The following is a 16,004-nucleotide window of genomic DNA, read 5'->3' on the forward strand; positions in this document are numbered from 1 at the left end:
CATTTCCAGGCTTCTGAAACCAGGACCTGAGCCCAGATTGTTCGTTATTCAATAAACTGTGAAATAGGCCCTAAAATGCCAAGTGTCTGCATGACACAAGAATTTTCTCTGTGCAGACAGAATCAGTTCACACTGAAGAGATATCAGCAAACTGGACACTGAAAAGGATAACCAGGAACAGCAAAATGAATTTTATTCCTTCTGTATGAATCTACTGAGGTCAGAGTTCTACCAAGGTGTAATTTCAATTTCAATGTAGAGGGGAATTAATGGCCTTATAATAAGACTCAGGGCAAATAAGAAGAAATAAGGAAATTCATAGAGAAAACATAATATTTTTCTATAAAAAAGTGACAGAGCGAAAAGCAGAAGTGAAAAATCTGAACAAGGAGTTAAGAAATCCTGKTTTTTTAGAGGAACACAACTACAGAGCAGAAAAAGACCAGCTGGGAATAAAAGAAAAATTAATGAATCCTAAATTGCTGGCAAAATGACAGGGAATCATAGAAGCAAGAAAGAAAACACAGGAGAGGAAAAAAAGAAATGAAAGGAGTAAAATGACCTTACTTCAAGTAAACTTTTGATGGTAAAGATGATAAACTACTGACCAGAAAGTAAGCTTCCTTCTTCTTTACAAGTTAATGGAGACACTTTTAAAGAACAGTTTGGCAGTGAGATGTGCCCACTTCCCGAGCCCAGGGTGCCAACCGCGAGGCCTCCTTGCAGTCTCCAGCACACAACAGGGCAGAAACCCAGCGTGTGCTCTGCCAGGGGATTTCTTGCAGCCTTACTCTGGAGAGGGGCATCCACACCTGTTCCAGTGAAGTTCTTTGAGAGGTTTTTTCCCTAAAGACTTACATTATTTGAACTTGAGAATAATTTGATGATGAGACTGCAAGCAAGTCCCAACAATCAGCTGGACGCTGTCATTTTAATGTTGTGCAAAAAAGCAGCAATTTGAAGGTTTCTGTCTAAGCATAACACACACAAATACAGGCTGTGGACAGCTCCTCAATGTCACTGAAGTCTATGGGAAAATTCCAACAGACACCAAAGGCAGCACATTTCCTCCCCATAAATGGAAAATTGGGTAGAAAGACCCATTTTTATATATATTTTTATACTTTCAATAACTATATTTATTACAAGATCTAGGTTAAACTAAATAAATTATCAACAAAAAAAAAGAACATACAACATAATTTAAATTTGGCTGAAGTCAATCACAGAATATCCAGTAGGACTCTGATCTTTCCTTACAGTTTATAACCAATTGGATAAGGGCATTTATTTCATTAATCTTTAAGAGCTAGATCCAAGGGTTTTGTGTGTTTTATTACTTACTTTACTAAGATGCCAACTAAAAAATGCCTGAATATGTTTAAATACTGTAAAATAATTCTGCTCTACTGCATGTTTGCATAGCACCTACCTCAAACAGATCATGATTTCTGATTTTACTAGCATAGGCACTGCAGTACAGGTAAGACTAACAACTGCAAGTGACATCAGTACATAAACTGGAGACAGCAGCCACAATCTAACAACCATTCTTATACAGAATTTGCACACACTTTCAAGAGCCCAGCAAAACAAAAACTGATTGATAACTCTTTTAAGCCAAATCTTCAAAGTATCATATTGGGCAAAGCTTGTAGAGACACCACATACCATAAAGTCCCATCAACTGAAAAAGGACCAAGTTGTTAGTGAAAAATCTACATAAGGATTGATGTTTTATACTGTGTTCCGTGTTTACAAAATAGATTTTTTTCAATACTTTTTTGATATCCTGAATTTTCAGGATGGCCATGATCCCTTGCAACAAAATGACATCAGCTGAAGTGGTCAATTATAATGTATTTCATTATTATTATTGTTGTTGTTGTTGTTGTTGTTGTTGTTGTTGTTGTGTTTAGTTAGTTTGGTTTGCTTCTCCCCTTCTTCTGGGTACTCTCCTGTGACTGACCCTCATACATTTCTTTTCTAAAATTTTTCAACCTAAGAAATGAAAAATATCTTTTTATTCTCTGCCTTTCAATCAAGGACTGTCGTTGATATGTTCTAAGGTATTTTGTGCATGCATGCACAGATATATGTCCATTGGCAGGTTCATGGAAATATATATAGATAAGATGCACTATGCACATGCACATTTGTGGGTTTGGACATAGTTAAGAATTTGGCCAATGTTGTTTCTCAGAATAAACAGTAACTCTAACAGATAGAAAAGGACTTCTCCTATTAAAGCTTACTTTAAAAATAATTGAAGAATTTATATACAGAGAGAGGTTTATTTCTCTCCATAGTTATGTTATAAATTAAAAATCAGAACATGATGTTTGGACATCAGTGAGCCACATAATTTATCTGGATTTCCTGAGTTTTTTCAGTTAACCTTACATTGACATCAATAGTGCTTTTATCAAGAAAGGACTATGGCTTCATTCCTGCAAAAGTACATGTGAACTAAATGTCAACTAATGCCACATGTGTCAATGGGAAAGCTAATCTTTGCTAAAAGCACACCTATAAATATCTGCGGTATTAGGACTTAGGATCCAACCATTTTTAAAAACTGAACCTCTGAGAAAATACATCAGTATACCAAGACTATTTACAATCTGAAAGCTTAATACAAAAAATATAATGGACTAAATTGATCTGCTCTGAAATGTCACCTCTATCTAAATCCAGTGTTAAATTGTATACATTAAAAAAAAAAGAGAATGTTCTTAATCAGGTTGCACATAGCTGGGCACAAAATTCAAAATATATTGTTAGTTTAAATCTATGCATTAACAGCATAAGAGGCTTTGGCCCCTTGTGGTTTACCTTTGAAGTATTAAAACAATTTTTAAGTAAAAATATTTTAAGGATTAAAGAAATAATTGTCCTTGCTATAAAGTGCTCTTTTTAATTTTTACAGGATTATATTAATAAAACTAAATTATATTATAAAAGATTTAAAAGGGATCTTGTTAATTATATTTAATTTTCAAACCAATGAAAGCATATGTAAAATCAGGATTTCCCCTAAATTTTAAGAAAAAGGGTTTTGTGCTTTAAATATCACAAGACAGAATCACTAGGTCGAGGTACCAATTCTTTGCCATAGAAAAGACACATACAAAATATACATACGAAATATGAATACAACTAGTGGAGACATTTCTCAGAATAAAATCTAAGTAGAAAGGTTTGGGTGGGGTTCTTTAATTCTGAAGAAGTAATTTTTCTTTCTACTTTTATAAGAACCCAAGAGCAATTTAACCCTCTATAAAGGCAACTTCAGAACTGCAAACAACATTTTCTGTATAGCCACTGAAAATGACAGATGTAACATCTAAAAATGGGTTTTCCAAACCTGGCATTCTTGGTCTTCAAAACAGAAACTAGACCCAGGCCACCTATATTATTCATGAAATAAGTGGAAAGAAACAAAAAAAAACTAGTGGGATTTCAAAAGCTTTTAAAACACATATCCCATTATAATTTATGAGGTTTGATTGCCTGCCTTCCTCCCTTAAGACCTTTTGGAGTTACAGTTGGAGTCCCATTATGATGGTCTGAATGGATGTAACACTGCAAGGGACAACGGAAATGGAGAGAAAAAAATTGTTTCCCTTAATTTAGAAAAATTTACAAAAGATCTTTATAATCGAATGCTGACAGTACAGCCATACTTGCTCGCGTGCCTCCCCTGCTCCTCTCAAACACGGATTTAACACAGAGCACACCCGCTCAGTAAAGGAACACACACACATAGCGTCTTTCTCCAACAACAGAGGGTACAGGGGCCTCCTTTTAACACCCTGCACTTGAGACGCAAGCCTTTACTTTCAGAGCTCCTTAGTGAACCAGCCACAGCCACGTCAGTGGCTATTGCACAAAAAGGGACTGTCCAGGATCTGACTCTCCACGAGCTTCAGGTGCTCATGGTAAATCTTCAAGCCTGTCTGTGCTGGCTTCCACGAGAGAGACTTTGTACCTGCCTTGGGCCCTGCCGGGACGTGGGCGTTCAGGTCCCTGCTCGCGGGCATGACGGCAGGGGGCAGATAGGGAAACAGATGGTCTTGAAACATCTCCAGAAAGAGCAGACGCAGGCTCTTGTGACCTCCTAAGGAAACACACTGCAAAGTCAAGATGCCTTAAGAGAGAATACTCTGCCAGTGGTTCGAGCCAAGGATCTCTGTCCCAAAGGCTCCTGAATGCTGTGGGACTGGAGAGGGGTTTCTCCCTCTTCTGCAAAACAGTCACTGCCTTGAAGTCTCTTCAGTGTTATGCACTGCCAGTTAAAGCTGAACTAAATGCAATTTTCCAGGCTCGGAAAAATCAACAGCAAGGCAGAGATAGAAAACTAGCTGTCCATGAAGAGTTAAAAAAAAAAAAAAGTTTTCCTTATAGGAGAAAAAGTAATTATGGTGAATCGTGTAGGAGTTGAGAGTACATGACTCATTATTCGTTATTGTAGTGCAGCAGGGAAGCAGAGCTAAAAAAAAAAAAGCAGAAAGGACAAAGGCAATGCTTCCTGAACCAACAATTTACATAGCTGGTTGTGGATATGGTTTGCTCAAGGCACGTTTCCCCCCACTTTTATTGCCATGCTATAATTTGTGAGGAACTGCCTGAAAAGTCTTCACAAATTGTTAGGCCATACAGGAAACAACCATGAGGACTGAAGTGCGTACCTCATGCGTGAGGCTGGAGTACAGCAGTAATTATCTAGAAAACTTATAAACGATACATCCCTGACCCAAGAAACCATTTGAGGACAGTATTCAGTATTCAGTAATACGGAGCAGAAGAGTGTCTCACTGAAGTCATTAAAGTTAAGGAGCTTTTAAAAAGCACTAAAGGATCACTGCACTCCCAACAAACCTATCCCTTTAACAAACTGTTTTTCCAAGTTGTGGCTGGACCAAAATAACTGTATTTAATCGTATTTATATTCCTTCCCTATTTTCCTGTGTTGCTCCAGAGGAGTCAGAACTGTTGCCTGCCCTGTCTTGTTAAAGATCAAGTCTTAACCCTGCCAGATGACAGAAAAAAGTCAGCAGAAACAGCATGTAAAAGGATCCTCTCCGACACCCGTGCGCTGTTCCCTGATGGAAAGAGAAGCTGTGTTTATCGGAGGGAAGAAATTGGCCTGTATTTCTGAACTGACAACAAGCAAAAAGGAAAAAAAAAATGCAAACTCAGTACTAGCACAACTGTATGTTAAAAACTGAACATTTCCATCTTCTGATATTGCAGTTTTGTCAAGCACATTATGCAGCTTTCACTAAATTGGCAAAAAACAGAGGTTCTAATAACAGAATATGAAAATGTTACTGAAATAACTTCTGGGTAACGTGTCAAGTTACTATCATGACCCACAACATTATACAAAGCAAGTTTAGAATACAACAAATTTAGCTCTTTCTCTGTTCACATATCTTCCATGAGCACAGCTAACTTTTATTATGAAATTAGTTGTTTTATGCCAATTTCATCTATCAGAATTTCACAGGGTGAAATATTTGGAAATATTGGTCCCCACAAATATCAATAAGGTTTTGTTTCAGTAAAGGTCAGAGCAAAGCCAAACTCCAAAACCTAAAGCTGCTGGTAAACAAAAGACTCTGGCTTTCAGCCAACACTGCATGATAACTTGTTTGCTTTCATTATTTCATCGTTCTTCACAAGAACTTTCAAAGCAATTTTGCCAAAACATCCAGTGTAATTATTCACAAATCTTCAAGGTGAATTACTTTCCCACAAACAAGGAACCACTGGGAAAGGAGAGGAGACCCAAGCAAAGGAGCCAAACCAAGAGACTACTAAGGCAAGAGTGCAAGCAGAGCTCAGAAGAAAACAGTAAGTGAGATCTCAAGGAGTATTAGGAGACGTAGGTAAAAGCAGACAAAACTGGATGAGAGGCACTACAGAAGGATGGACCTTGGAAATGACACAGGGAACAAGCTGGGGTACGTAATACCTGCCAGGCAACAAAATGAAAGAACTCTGTGCTTGTAAAGCCAAAATGGCTCTTTTTAGGAGAGCTCTTCAGAGCGAGCTACAGCTCTACAGCTCCATCCAGCATTGTCAGCACAGACTAACCCGTATCTCTTTCAAACTCTTTACTTCCACAGCTTACACTCTGCCCCTCCAAGTCCAACAAGCACCGTCACAAAGGGCACGAAGTAGCTCAGCACAAACATCAGGATGAATGCGGCACCCAAGGGAAGCAGTGGCACGGCGGCCTGGAGCATGGGATCTGCGCTGACAGGCCTAACGAATTATCCGAATTGGCTGCAGCTTCCTGGCAGCCACATGGACGGGAGGCTTTGATCAATGTTCCTGTCTGGCCAAGCAGAATTAGTAGCTCACTTGCTTCTACATGGGGGTAAGGCTGAAGCAAGGCCAACAGGTTAATATGATTAATGTTCCTTCAGTCCTGTAAGCTAGTATAGGAGCTAGGTCTTATTAATTTTCAGGAAAATAATGTTGGTGGAAGACAGACATGCAATTATGTAATTTCTGTAGAACTATCCATTCTCTGAGACTGAAAAACCTGCTTCATTATCTGTTCTGGAGCAACTATGTTTTTTACTAAATAGTACACAGACATTAGAGTTCAGTCAAAGTGAGTTTTTCATATATTAACACTAACTGTATATAATTAAAATTTCATTAAAATGATTTTTAATTTAGTGTGAAAAACTATAAGAAATCTAAAATGAAATAATTACTAAAATAACCATTTTAAAAAAAGAATACTGAAATACCTAGGAATTTCCTTTTTTTTTTTTTTGACAGCAAGATGTCTACTATCAAAATTAATCTTCATGTAGGTTGTTAAAGACAAAGCTTCTCTACAAGCACACTAAAATTACAAATTATTTTTTAGTATATTAAGGTTAAATCCTCAGCTTCTGCATCATAGTTTGCATTCTCATATTTTTGTTTTTAATCTAGTTTGAAGTCTTCTGTGACTTTCAGTTAACCAGTCCATGTAATCTGAATTTTGTCACAGGTGTCAGAATGCATATGCTGATGTACAGTGATTTCCATACTGGGTATGGTGCTTTATGTGCCTTGAGAGGCATGAAAGAATGCAATGCCTGACTTGACTTCCCAGGAGAAGAATTTTTCCCATACCACTTATGTAGAGAAAATGTATGAAACAGAAAAGCTTGGGCAAAATCTTGACTTTTCTGAATCAAAGACTTTTTTGCCATTGCTTCCACAGAGCCAGAATTCATCCTTGATTCCCTCCTGGACCTCCACCTAACAGTGCCAGCTATCTCCTTCTGAAACCAGGCCATAGTAATACCCAGAGCTACTCCAAGGAGATTCTGCAATCCTTCCTCCAAGATCCAGGACCAGCAGCTAACCACCACTAGTGAGGACTGTCATGGAAAACATTTTTCCTCTCAGACGCTATGCTGATACAGTGGGCATAAACAAAAACCTTACTTAGTCTGAGTACACTTAGTGTCATTCCTTCTGCATATCTGTATCGTTCAAAGGTCTCAGCACGTGATCTGAGAGCTTCTGAGGTCTCCAGACATTTACAGACAAATCCAAATACTTCTAATCTTTGAGGGAAACACAAAGTACATGTATCTGTTTTGTCCGAAAACTGTTACTACTGAACGTAGTTCATTGAAGCAACAGCAGACAGCCAGAGATAACAACCAGGAGTAAGCTGTCTAAGTGCAACTATTTGCTGATGTGCACATCTGTGTACGGATCCAGGCCTACCTACCCCAGCCGGGGTGAGCATAGGGCCTGTTCTTTTACACTCAAATACTTCAGTATTCAGAATCAGTGCGTAATTCTCCCTTAAGAACTCCATCACTGATCAAAACAACAGCATATTTATTTCAGTACAAATATTGTCTGTATATACACTGAAAGACAACACGCAAAATATTTGATTATAACCAAGGGAGCTAGACTGCTTGTTTTGCTTTTAGGAATGATTTCTCTCTCCCTTCATTAATGCAGCAGTCAGACAAATGACCTGTCCTGTATTAGTGACTGATCTCGATCTTATGACTTAGTAAAATGAATTAGGTAGAAAAATTATTCATGCTGAAAACATGAATGCCAAAGCTTTGCATGCAATCCACTTCTGAGGGGCCACAAAGCTTAAATGAAAATAAACAATTTAACGTATATATTGTAAGTATCATTTCTGGCATTAAGATGAGCACCACATCTTTTCTGCTCCCATGACAAAGTACTGCAATTCGTGGCCTGTCTCCCCAAATTTTTACCATACTACTCAAGGAAAGAAAATACTGATTTAGAGAGACTGAGGCAAAATTCTGGTCTTGCAGAGGCCCTACTGGGCAGTATTAATCACCATGATATTTTCATGCTTTCAGCAAGATACATACTTGCAATATGTTTGCACAATGGCTGCCCCAAAATATGCAAATACAAATATTTGCCAGTCTAAGAAATTTCAGTTGAAAATTTTAGTACAGATTTAAATCAGTATTTCTGACATTTGAATGCCGATGGTCTAAAATTAAACAACAGCAAAATACTTACAATTTTAAGATATGTTTAATTAAAAAAAAATTGACTACCAAATTTTAGATTAAAACAACAACATTGAGTTCTTCATAAACACTGCATTTTTTGAAATGGTTCCGATATGGTGCTGTACAAACTTTAACCCTGTCAGCACTAGTCTTTGCTATAATATTCAGTAACTAGCTATTTACATTTTTAAAACATAACCTCAATCAAATGTCTGCCAAAGAGCTAATTATGTAACATATTAATTATCTAATTATATGATTTTTACTAAGCTATGCAATTAGCACCTGCTTATATAATTTCGTATTTTATAGTTGCAACCTGTTATGCAATTAGGAAAAAGGTAAATTTTCAGCAGAACTCATCACAATGTACACTGGACAAGAATAAGACGGTGACATGTGTCTGAGTCATATCCGCTGTTTCCAGATGGAAAAGTGCCTAGATGTGCTGTGAAACAAATGGACATGCTATTAAGAGAAACTGGATTATTAAAATTTACAACCTCTTCAAACCTTTTTATGTTACTTGGTATTTCTGGATGCAGCAATTATATATTTAAAGATACTAATCTGATCTTAGAGTGGACAAGAAATTTATCTGAGAAAGCTAACTGTGTAAGAGTAATTGTTCTCTTAGAATATGATGAAATACTGTGATTTTGTTTTAAAGAAAAGTGGACTCATTGGCTAATTACAGGATTTTTCAGTTTTCCAAACAATTAAAATTGATGGAAAGACTGGGCAGGGGAGGCGGTCACTGCAATATTCTGATTTCTATTTGATAATATCATCTTAGAAACAGTTTTTTAAAAGAAAATTTTCAGTGATATTTCACAGGAGCAATTCTACACATACAGGATGGTAGGGAAAAATTATAATTAAATACAGTTTTTAAAATAACAGTTGTTAAAATTGTTAAATGGGTTGCTGGGTTTCATGTAATCACATGGTGAACATCATAGTAATTCTGTTTACCATAAAGCTTGAGCTTACGCATATGACTGAGCTTAAAAGAGGTCATTCTCCAGAAAGTTGCCCATTTTTAAAATGCCTCCTTACCATATAAATGACTCAGCAAAAGGACATATTTCTCAGCAGAATCCCCCACAAATAACTCTGTGCTTCACAGAGACGGGAAGGTAGATGGCCTGGTTGTGCCAGGTGGTTCTCTAAGGACACCAGATACAATGGTTTTACATTGTCCAAAGATATGATAAAGTGACTAAAGATTATAGAAGACAAAGAGCAAGATTCAAAAGAGTTTTGCATGCCTAAATCCAAAATTGTGATGACCAACCCAATACACTGGCAGCCACTTACCCCGGAGACATCAAAACCCTGCAAACTTTGAAATACACCTTTGCACATGCTCAGAATTGCCCTAGACTGAGCAGAGGGGTACCTAGCTCACACACACTATATGGTGTGACGTTTCAGATCCTTCTGTGAGAGACTACCTCATATAGACCAGCGTAGCTAAGCCCCTTTCAAAACACTTTTTAAATCACTGCTGAGGGAAACAATAATGTTGTGTATCATGCTGAAGTTCACAGGAAATCATCAACCCCACCATCAAGCAGCAAAGAACACTAAATTCATACAGAGAAAAAACAAAATAAATCATAATGACCAACTGAAGTAACCAATGGCACCCATTTAGAAAGCTCAGGTTCAAGGATGGAGAGGTCTTTAGACCCGAGGCAGGTAACTTTTTAGATGTAGGATGTTAAAAGACACCCCAAATCTCAGTATTCCTTATTGGCTAGTTCATGTATCTCCATGTGACAAAGAGAAAAACCTTCCATGTGCCACCACAAGAAGCTAACAATTAAAATCAGCAAGTCCCAGTCTCAGGAATAGGATATCTTATGTACAACAGAAATTCAGCTTCACCCAGTAATAATGACTTGGGGGTCACATTGCAAGAGTGTAAGCACAGTCATAACCAGAATAAGGTTTGGATGCACTAAACAAAATAAATGTGACTCCTTCAGAGACTGAGTTATTAGGCCAATATCATAAGATAGTTCTCACACTTGTGAATCACTTTCTTCTACAGGGTGATGTTATATGGTTTTTGCAGAGTATATCATTAAGTATCTCTCCAATTTGTGATACTCCAAAATGCTTTTGTTCATAGGAAATGTGGATATGCAACATCATTAGGATTTTATATCAAGTGCAGAGACCACTACAAATACTTAACCACCAGTCCTGCTTGCATTTACATATTTGAAAATTAAAGGTAAAAGGACTTCCTATCTGAAGTCATACATTTGTGTTTGCGGGACTTGATTTTAGAAAATTAAGTGAAAACTGGCAACCCCTTTTCACTATCATCCATATTTAAGCATTGCTGTGTGAAAATGTAATATTTCTCTTTTTGAAATAACTGATGAGATGTTACTTTCATCTCCACTTTTGCATCCCTGCTCAACTCAGTAAGTTTACACATTGAAATTTGGTTTTAGTTCTTTCAGAAGAAAGAGACAATATAATGCACAGAAAAATAATCTCTCACCTTCCAAATCTTCCTTTTCAAAATGCGTTTTGAGAATGGAGCGAGTTCCACCTCTATCCACAACAGCTTCTTCATCATTTCTCTACAAAACAGAAAAAAAGACAGGTAAGCTGCTTCTCATTTGGAAACCATTGACAAGATTGAATAATGCTATGAAACAAAGATAAGTTTACTGTTTATTTATTTACTCTTCTCCCTCAGAAATTAAAAAAAATCTCATTTTCCTTATTATAATCTATTCCTTATATGGCAATTTTTACTGACGTGATTACAGCTGACTTTGACATGAAGAAGCAAGTTCTTCTGTTAAATCTTGCAGGATGATGAGTAAACTCTGGCTATTGGGAACTAAGAAAAACATGAGCCAATAAGACAATGAAAGAGATGAGATAAGAAATATCTGACTGAGGCAGCTTTTTTCTTGTGCTCTTGAAGAAAGAGATTGTACTTTTTTTTGTCTCTAGACCAGGATATATCCCGAGCTATATGCAGAATTCCCAAACTATTAGCACTTGCAATCTTTATACTTTAGCAAAGCTAGAGAATGCTACTCAGTAACCATACGATGAGAAAGAAAATATTAATAGCATAAAAACACCTGGCTTCACTTATTGATGAACTGCAAAGCTTTTGCTTTTCTTTGCAAGCAGAGCTGTAGTTACAATGAAAGCAGACAGCACAGTCTAATAGTGCAACACAGAAAAACTATTCTTTTTTAGTAACATATATTTTATGTTTGATTTTATACTGTAGCCATATACACACTGTAACAGCATAAGAAAGGAATACCTTCATTCTCTACTGCACTGTACACATACTATGTGCTGAAATGATTTATTGGATTTATTGTGATCAGGCTAAAAAAGCTAGAGAAACTAGTGATTTTCAGCCACTTCTGACACAAAATAGTCACGATTCCCTGAATACAAAATATTTTGGGGGTTCAGCCTTGAGGCACCGGATGCAGTGCTAAACCGAATATTGGCTTCACTATGAGTGTAACATCACCAACTGTAAAAAAAATAGTTGCTAAATGCAGCCTACATTTCACAAAGAAGAGACTGAGAGTGGTTTTCAGTGAATGAGATGAAAAAAAAAGGATGAATTACACAAAAGCATCGATTAATACACCTTGAATATATATTTACTTGATATTAGTGGAAGGGTTTTAGTAAGARATATTAGAACTAAACCTGCCTGATTTCAATATATAAAATTGGTATCTTAATGAATGTCTGAAGCAAGGGGATTTGAATACCAGCATTACATGCTAAATACAAATCTATATATAGAATGCAATGGAACATAACGAGAAATTACACCACATGAGCACCTCTCTTTAAAGAGCAGATGCCCCAGGCAAAAAGATTTGCATCTAGATCTGACTATCATGTATTCTGGATCTAAGTTTTTGTTTCAGGCTCCTCTCTGTCTTAAAAATAGCTGTCATACTGTAGCTATCTTACATAGAAAAGTCCTAGGAATGTGTCAGCACCAAGCATCTGGGCTGTTAAAGAAAGAGAGAGAGAGAGAGATTGAGAGCGAGCGTTACAGTGTCTTTATTAGAGCTTTGGATCAGATAGTAGCAAGTAACAAAAATCTGACAATGAGAAAAGGCCTTGTATTGAAACTGTTATGTCTTTTAATAATTTAGAATTAGCTAGTAATCTACTAGGATGCACCGGAACAGTATAATACTGCACAAACCATTTGATCATCTCAGATAAAATTAATCCATTATTTTAAGCAGTAGGACATAACTGGGTGTGTGTGGAATGATGCCATGCCCCTGGGTGAATGGTTAGGCTGGATGCCAAAGGCCAAGTATTATAGCCATGTCAGAAGCAGCGCTATTCTAGCACAAGTCATAGCCAACAGCATTTTACTGATCCTGAAATGGCCTTATGGAAGCAATGTTAGGGGAAATTCTGTAATGGAGAAAATATTAAAATGCTGGACACTTCAAAGCCTTTACAGATCTTCTAAGTAAACTAAATACAAACTAGTTCATTAATATTTATCAAAATATGCTCATACACTTTGACTTCTCCTTTCCCATGTGTTTGATTTTCAGCTTTTGGCAATCATCTTCTTCCCTGCCTCCTCTTCCTGTAATGTCACAGCAAGTCTCAGCCCTGCCTCATTCTCAGAAGTGGGTTTCTTCCATTAACATTACAGGGGAAAAACAGCTTAATTGGGAGTTTTGTGTTCTAGCCAATTCATGTGTCAAACTCTGCACAAAGTCCAATTAAACAGGCCTTGCACTGTGCACTCTCACTTCCCAGGGAGCAGCATGAAAGCCACCTTGCATTTACCAGTACAAGAGTCACCCTGCTTTTAGTCTGGAAGTAATTTCTGGGATTCCTATACTGCCTCCTTGGAGGAGGGGACCAGGGAGGGAAGGGCTGGCTAGTAGTTTATCACAGTTAGGTCTTAATCTCATTTGGAGGTAAGCACTATAGCAACATAAGTAATAGTGGCAAATCCTCTCCACTTTCACATGATGACTAGAGACTAGAAAATCAATTTCACTTGGTAATTCTCTGGTTTTTATTAGCATGTCAGGACAACTGTGGAAATTATTATTTTTAAGTGTTGAAATAAATGAGAGTCTGAAACAGAAAATACAGGCAAGAACAACCATATGATAGTCATGGAAGAGAGAACTCATGCTTTGGATGACTTTTAATGAACCACACAACCACCAACCTCCACTCTAACATCCTCAAAGAATATACTAAAACCATGACCCCCCCGCAGTTTTGCCCATCAATTTCAGTGTAATCAGAATAAGGCATGAAGATTAATGTTTTTCACAGTCATGAAATGTTCATGTCAGAATTCTAGCTCTTCTTCCTTTCACCCCATTTGATGATGAAAGACAGAAATTTTACATGGTGCACAAATCTGCCAGGACTGAGGTGTTTGAACTATATTGATATACTGGAGCAGTCTGCAAACAAATTTGTGGACACACTGACCAGGTATGAGTCCTTGGAACTGTCCATTATTGCAATGAGCTGCTTGCTGAGTCCAGTGAACACTGTGGTCTACTGCTTAAAGCATGGGAGAGGGATCCAGGAAGTGCCCGAGCTCTAATCCTGGCTCTGTCACTGACTTGCTGTGTGGCCTTGGAAAAGTCATTTAATCTCTGTGCCTCAGCTTCCCCATCTGTAAAATAGGGATAATAATACTTACTTATCTACCTTCCTCACTAGGCTGCTCTGTGCCATAATTAATATTCATATAGCATTTCAAAACTGTAAAGCACAGAAGTGCTAAGTAGTTCAATTCAGGAAAGTGCCCAGTTTACACATATAAAGAGATGATGATAGTAGACCGATAAATAATCAGTAGACTGGTAAATAATCAATCAGCAACATTTAGGGATACATAATACAATTTCTTAACACAAAACCAACTTATATTAATACTGTGCAGTAGTTTTACAGTGCACATCTAGGACAACTAAGTGGACAAATTTTACATTATAAGTAAACACATATCAGGCCTGCTTTCTCTTGGTCTAATCAAAAGTAATACTACAGAAGTCAGTTGAATTATGTTTCTGTGAAGCTGTAATTAGAGTGCAATAAACTTATCATATTTATAAACAATCTGACATTTCTCTGTCTTTTAAATTATTATTTGCAAATGTTTTATGTTTTTATATACTTACAGACAATGGTTTTACCTAAAATGTAGGGAGAAGACTATTTCCCCAAAACAGTACAATATCAGCAAACACACAGGGGAACAAATAATGTATCTGGGATAAAAGAGCAGGAAACTGAGGCTTCTAGATAGAAACCACAAGCTCTTAGAGATATCGCCACTGTCAAATCCTCTGCCAGGGCTTTCAGCAACTCAGTCCAGGATTTCACCTGTTACTGTGTTCATTCACCTGTGTTCACTTTCCAAATGAATGCTGAAATGACCTTTATCACACTGCAGATATATACGTATATATACACATACCTACACACACACACACACACACACACACACACACACAGAAAGGACATTCCCCAGGACATTCCAAAGCTAGAAAAATGACCTCTTAATTTGGGAAAGCTTCCCAAATTGACTCTCTGTCCCTAACTACTAGTCATAATGTGTTGCAAAGAGACTGATTCTTAAACCTACCATCTCCCAGTACTGTGTACTGCCACTCTACACTTCAGTTCTCATAGAACGTATATGCTTTCAACATGTGATAAAATTCAATTAAAGGTAGAGGACTGAGTGGAAAGCAGATGAAAGAAACTCCTTTCAAAGATGTATCTGTACAAAGGCACATGACATGCATTTTTAAATACATATATGCCAACATACACACATACACTTGTAGAACTTAAGTATAATTCTGGATGATGGAATTAGGATATATTGTTTATAAAGCAGCCTACAATGATGAGAAGGCAGATTAAAATCTAGGTGACCATACATACATTTGAAGCTGTTTATGTATTTATTATAGGTATTTATTAAAAAAGGAAAACCAAATACATGATTTTAAAACACTTACATACATTATAAAAGTGACCTAAATGTTCTGCAGACACTTATTGATGATAACCTGTGCTGATTACTACAGTAAACAAAATAATAGTTTGACAATAAACATACATGATAATATAAAAAAAAGGATTAAATAGCTGCAATGAATGTGTCTCCCTGTCCTTCCCATTGTAGGTACTCTGTTCCACCAGTAATTATATTGGTTGGTGTTAATATACCTTAAACAGACAAGTCAAAATGGATAGTACTAAAATTCTCATTTTATATGGAAAACTAGAAATTATTTATTTTCTTCATCCTTCTTTCTATCTTTCTTCTCTGACATTCTTTTCTGACATTTGGGCACTGTTTTCAATAACAAGAATCAATTGCAAAAAGTACTAGTATTTCAGAAAACTGCTTGGGGGGGGAGGGGGTCAGTT

General features: G+C 37.0%; 1 protein-coding gene across 1 annotated transcript in view; it reads right to left on the bottom strand.

Moving 5' to 3' along the window:
• The window catches only part of SLC4A10 (solute carrier family 4 member 10), a 124,738-nt gene that overhangs the window by 89,795 nt on the left and 18,939 nt on the right, over positions 1 to 16,004 (bottom strand). Inside the window, exon 2 of the mRNA XM_026077993.1 lies at positions 11,062 to 11,143. Coding sequence (XP_025933778.1) covers positions 11,062 to 11,143 — 82 coding nt within the window. The remainder of the gene's footprint in view (positions 1 to 11,061; positions 11,144 to 16,004) is intronic.

This window comes from Apteryx rowi, unplaced genomic scaffold (assembly GCF_003343035.1).
Source record: "Apteryx rowi isolate R43461 unplaced genomic scaffold, aptRow1 scaffold_47, whole genome shotgun sequence".
Lineage (NCBI taxonomy): Eukaryota > Metazoa > Chordata > Aves > Apterygiformes > Apterygidae > Apteryx > Apteryx rowi.